This window comes from Drosophila novamexicana, unplaced genomic scaffold (genome assembly GCF_003285875.2).
Source record: "Drosophila novamexicana strain 15010-1031.04,08,12 unplaced genomic scaffold, DnovRS2.1 tig00000877-arrow-arrow-pilon, whole genome shotgun sequence".
Classification (NCBI taxonomy): Eukaryota; Metazoa; Arthropoda; class Insecta; order Diptera; family Drosophilidae; genus Drosophila; species Drosophila novamexicana.
In genome coordinates, this window is record NW_020824831.1 from 1683931 (window position 1) to 1690127 (window position 6197).

The 6197-nt window shown below is 39.3% G+C and overlaps 1 protein-coding gene across 1 annotated transcript; it reads left to right on the forward strand.

Annotated features, from left to right (window-relative positions):
• Nucleotides 1-2553: 2553 nt before the first annotated feature.
• On the forward strand, nt 2554-5732 carry LOC115764867 (protein hugin). The gene is made up of 3 exons (XM_030708145.1): nt 2554-2779; nt 4612-4870; nt 5268-5732. Exons 1-3 carry the CDS (start codon nt 2696-2698, stop codon nt 5465-5467), a joined length of 543 nt encoding a protein of 180 aa, XP_030564005.1. The 5' UTR covers nt 2554-2695; the 3' UTR covers nt 5468-5732.
• Nucleotides 5733-6197: the final 465 nt, after the last annotated feature.

Genomic DNA, 6197 nt, shown 5'->3' on the forward strand with positions numbered 1-6197 from the left:
TTTATTTATTTTGACTGATAACGAGCTAAAATAAGACAGACCAACAGACGTACATGACTAGATCGATTTCGTTCATCATCCTGATTAAGAATATATACTCTTAATGGTTCAGAGATGCCTCTTTCGGCCTGTTGTATACAGTTGCACAAAAACATTATACCCATTTTGCCCATTTCAATGGGTTCATATATAAACCGAACAAGGCCGAACTGTGTCCCGTCTTTACTGATAGATTGCCAATGTTTAATTGAGAGGATTCTCAGCGTATATGTTGCCAACTGCTATGGTACACAAGAAGCCAGATTTCAGCTAATGCCCACTCAATGCTGTATCTACGTGCTAAGATTTCTGTGTTGAGCAATTGATTTGCCAATTGATACAAAAAATGTGCATGCCATTGAGACGGGCAGTTGACAGCTGACACTCAGATCACAACAACGTTTGTTCTGGTTGGGACTTAAACTGCCAGTCGGCCAGGTGCGCAGCTGTTTACCCAACAAATTAAAGTTAATGCGGCTCAGAAATAAGCCCCCTGGCATCGAACACTCCAGTCCTTTCCAGCCAACTGGCAACGGCAAACAAGCTCCAATCCCCCGCTTAGACACGTTGTGACGACAACTGTCACCATTAAATAGGATTGATCGATTGGCATTGGCATTGTCATTGCTGTTGCCGGTGTGCTTGTTCTTGTTATTGGGGGGCTGTTGGTTTTTTACGCACTTTGATTTGCATAGAACAGCAAATAAGGATGCCGTCGATTTGGCCACCTGCCGGGCAGTGCACAGTGCTTCGAAAAGTGTTAACAAGTTTAATGAGGTATAAATATATATTAGTTCGATTTATTTTTTTCCATCATTTAAACCTGTATTTTATTTTATTTAAAATACCAAAAAAAAATTGTATATTTAATTATAGGTGAAAATGGGTTGTATATTTTGCAGCTCTAACTTTCTGGCTCTGGTATAACAGCAGGGTCAACCCTTTACTTAGTCTTTATGGGTACATTTGGATGAAATATATCTGATAGTTTAACATTACGGTAGATTTTTATGATAACATTTTCATGCAAAAGATTTTTCTCGTTGTTGTGGTTTTCAGCCCCTTTCGACAATCTGTGTGTTTGTGATTTTAATTTGATTTTTGCACATATTTTTTAAAGTGCCAAATTTGTTCTGATAAATAAAATGCTCTTTAACACATCGAAGTAACACTTGTTCGGAACACAAAAAATTATCAGCAAAGTGTGCCAACTGGCTTAAGGGTCACGCCGCTAGCTGCAAAGGATGTACAATTTATCAGAAACTCATATTGAATTGAAAATAGCATACATTTTTATTACTACACAGTTAGGAGATACACTAAGGAGATATTTCGGCAAGCCTGGACAAACGTCAAAGGCGACTTCTTTGAATACGGCTGCATCGTCAAGTAGGTATTCGAGGGTCTGAGGCATTTCCTATGTCGGAGGTTCTTGAGGTCCTTGAAGGTTCTTCTCTTGACCCTTACATACCTCACACCGAGGTTAACAACACTACATGCGAGAATAAAATCGTCTACGGAATATCACAAAATTTTGCTCCGCCCAATAAATCATCCTCAACAACATTCAAAGCCAACATTAATTCAGAAAATAATAATACAAACTGATTTGGTATAATAGAACATATGCTACAAAAAATTTTAACTTACTAAATAATGGAATATGGAATGCCAAAGGGCTTTCCAACCATTTAAATGATATATCTATATTTTTTAAAAACGAATGAGATTCACATAATGGTTTATTCTAGATAAATAATTCAGTAAAATATAAAAGAAGGTTTCTTTGAAGGCTTAATATTCCTGATAATTTTAATTATGGCTAACGAAATTTACTTATTGTCTTAAGAAGTTTGCAAGTAAAACTATAGCGAAAGCTTTCAATATGTTCATTTGGTCAACTTGGCAATTTAATTAAATTGCAAATTTCAATTCATCAAATGAAGCTTAACAAAATGTTCTAAATGTTTTCAACTATATATATATCTAGCATATTCTTTCCCACTGCTACCTGATCGGGTGTATACTTTGGACTTTATTCATTCAGAGAAACGCCTTTCAGCTCAAATTTGTTGTGTTGGAATTAAGGACACAATGTCACCTTTAGCATCATAATAAGAAGATACCGGGCCTGAGTCTGCCTAATAGCTGGCAGCATTCCAGCCTGACATGCACTGATGTTATCATTCAACTATTTGCCGCATCCTATACGTGTAAGAGAGTCGACTTTTGTCTGCTGAATTATTTAGGTTTCGGCCACTGTGTGACTACTACTGTGCAATTGTGCGAGACAAATTGTTAGCACTTCCGTTTTGACTTTGGGATTCCGCTTGTTTACGGCCAACCAGCGGGCAGTGGCTTACGCCTTTGAGCCGGCATTAGGGGTACATAACAAATCATTTAGTGGCTGTCACTCAATGGCATTATTATGCTTACAAAAGGCTTGAAGCGTTTGGCTATAAAAATTCCTGTGCTTCATGGTAGTAGCATCAGTTGTCCTGCGGCCGTAACGCGTTGCGTATTAGACCCAAGCTCAACTCAAGGAACTAGTGTCCAGTGCCGTGTCGTGTGTTCTTTGCGGCGCCCCTAAAAAACGCAAAGCTTTACGCCTGAGTTGGCCCAGCTCGCGTTGTCAGCAGCCAGTAGCCTGTCAGTTATGTATAGACTAAGTAATTGCACATTGCTGCTAATCGCAGCATCCTGTTACCTGGTATATTCCAGCCAAGCCAAAGCTTTGCAGGTGAGTAAGCAGCCAGTTTGTTAAAAGGATAGACAACGGAGCTTTCCAAGTACCACTTAATTAGTTTTATTTGCTACAGTAAGGATCCAAGCACCCGAACAAAGCTGCCAAACTATAAGTCATACAATTGCCATAGCAAGGCACACTGTGCGCAAAAACTTTTGCGAAATCTCTTGCAGCGGTCGATTTTGTTTGCGGCTGCTTTTAGTTTTTGGATATTGGCGCCTGCATCTCGAAGCAATTTCCGACCTGTCATTGCCACTTTTCGGCTTGCTAATTATTTGCCAATGCAATCTCAATTCGGCTTAGCCAAGTTATTTCCATTAACTGACAGTACACTTATCTTTTAATTTCCTTTTAACATTATTTTAACTAGTTGTAAAGTGCTGCGGTACCAACTTATAAAATTTATTTGTTTAACAACCACTAACCAAAATTGAAAGTACATATTTTTTATTCCATGAAACCATTGAAAATGGATAAAAACGGCTTAATGATTTACTTCGAATTTGTGCAACAGACAGCAAAAAGCACATTCGAACCCATAAGACGATTTTTTCATGTCCGTTTGCACGAGTGAGTCAATCTCGGGACTAGAAATATTTTTCTACGATATGTCCTCACCCTTCCATAAATGATTTTATTTAACATAACTCTAGAAGTTTCCCCAATAATTGAATTCGCGTGTTTTTATCGCACACTGTGCCATATCAAAGCCCAAAAAAATTGCTTAAGGGTCGGACTGTACACATCGAAGCTATTAAAAAACACATTTCGCATAATGTGGGAAGGAGAAGCCTCTTCCTAAGGTGTGCGAGTATTGTGTAATTGTGAATTCATGTATTGAAGAAAGCTGGAGTGATTGTAACGAATTCTCGGCGCTCTGTACTTCCTATTTGAGCACTCCCGGCTTCTTGTTTGTGTTTATATTTATGTTTTTGCAAAAAATGCATCACTTTTCTTCTACAAATACTTAGTTCATGTGTGTCAGTTATTTCACTATTCGCAGCACTACGTGACAACTGTTGTTGTTACTCATTCGTGAGTTGTCAAGATTATATTGGTGTTGTGAAATCTTTTTTTTCTATGTAAGCAAGAGAATTGAGACCTGTGTATACCCGCATTAGATAGTAATAATATATCGTGCATTAAAGATATCTCAAATTGGGAATGTCCCGTTTTTGTATATACAATGGTGAATAAAACGAATAATCCGTCGGTGAGGGTATTCTACGTGTATTAGAAACTTTCTTTATGAAAGTCTGTTTAGCTGAATTTAAATATTTCCAGTAGCTCATGCGTGATGCGTGTATGTTGTTTTATTTGACTTTGCCTTTTTATGCTTGCCAAAATATTAAGTTGTTGACTTAATTTAATTTTACTTTAGTTTATTTAACTCGTCCCTCAGCATGCGTATACAGCTGTATTATGGCGTTTGAGTTTGTAGCCAAGATACAATTTGTAAGCCGATTTAAGGTGTTGGCATTTCAATTCACATTGAGTTGTCTAATCAAGCGGCACACGCTGCCTGTCATGCTGTAAATTGAAACAATAAAGTGCTTGACTCACACATAACACCCACTCACACGCATACACACACATACATGCACACATACTGAGAGTACGTTGTGTGCGTGCAGCTCACGTATGCGCATAAATAGGCAGCATAAAAATAACGTAACACGTGTCGACAGTTTGAAAGGCGCCAGGAACGATATTGAAAGCCTTGCTGCCGCAGGCGAAAAGGGCTCGAATCAAATATTTCAAATATTTTTGTTGTTTTCTTTGGTGTTATGTTTCTCATGCCGCTTTGTGGCACTTCATTTGCGCAGGGCACAAACAAACTGGATTTACCAAATCGCATCAGCGGCATCAGCGTCGACTCTGCCAATGCCGCATCTGCGGCGGAAGCACGCCACAAGCGCGCAATGGGTGAATACAAAGAGCTAAACGACATCATTGACGAGCTGGAGGAGAACAATTTGGGGCAAAAGCCGAGCGGGGCAGCGCCGCCAGCCCAGACGCAGGAATTTGACCTGGATAACATGCCGCCGTTGGCCTACTACCTGCTGTTGCAAAAGCTTCGTCAGCGTGAGTACTGAGCGCACCCTGCGTATGAGTAATGTGTCCTTATGACAACGTGCTATGAAAGCATTTTAAATATGCTCTGCTAGGGATTACTCGAAAATTGATTCTTTCACGAGAACTTTTCTTTGGTTTACAACTTTATTAAGTGCATGTGCAACATTCGACTTTTCTACGAATCCCTAGGTATTCTGATTTGGAACTCTTGAAATATTTTGTAATTCTTTTTTAATCGATTTTTATTTCCATTCTTTATATAAAATGTTTCCTTATAAGTATTTGAACTTTAAAGCCGTGTTATTAGAACTAAACTAATTGTTGTTTTAGTTGATTTCGCAGAAGAATGTCCACTATTATTTTTTGTAATATGTATTCTTCATCTTGTTGATTGTTGCTCTAGCAGTGCAAAGCAGTAGCGAGCCAACGTATCGCGTGCGGACGCCACGCCTTGGACGCAGCATTGACTTTCAGCAACTATTGGAGAGCCGGGCGGGCAGCGAGGAGGCAACTGGCGGGCATTTTGTGTCGCGCATGATGAAGAAATCGGTGCCGTTCAAGCCACGCCTGGGCAAACGTGCTCAAGTGTGCGGCGGCGGGGATTAAGCCATGGCAGTAGCAGTAACAGTATCATCAACGCAACTAGGACAAACGGCAAGGACGAAAGCTTGAGCAAGGTTGAGGCCAGCCGTTGGCGCATTGCCAGCTCCCCTTAAACTACTCATGTAACGCCCCAAAAATCGACGAAAACAAATAATCTACTTATCTTATAATATTATATTTGTATAGCTAGGCCCAAGTTTTGAGAAGAATTCATATATACGACAAACTATACGTTTAAATAAATTGCAGACCCTTGAAAACTTTAATTCTTGCTCATGTTGTGGGCGCTTCTGCAATAATATCGAATATTGCAAATATTTGAATAAATGGTTAAAGGCAAATACACATTCAGATGCCACTAATGAGCCGCCAACAGAGGCAGTCGTAGACTTTTCATATCTGTGTTTTATTTTTGGCCGGGCAAAAGTTAAATTAATGAAAATTTCATTTATCGATATCTAACGACAATATGTCGTATAAAATGAAATTTGCGGCAGCAGCTGCTGCGGTGACATTTGCATTCCCGGCATGTGGCGGGACACTCGGCATGTGTTCGGTGTGGCAGCTCAGGGACATGACGTTTCCCCATTTTCTGTAATTTCGTTAACCAAAAGTTGGTGGCTTCATTCAGCCTGACAAGTAATTAATATTGAACTGCTATTGCAGATTTCATATGTATGCGCACACTTTATAAATACTGTGATTCTCATTATCATAATTTGCATTAACATTC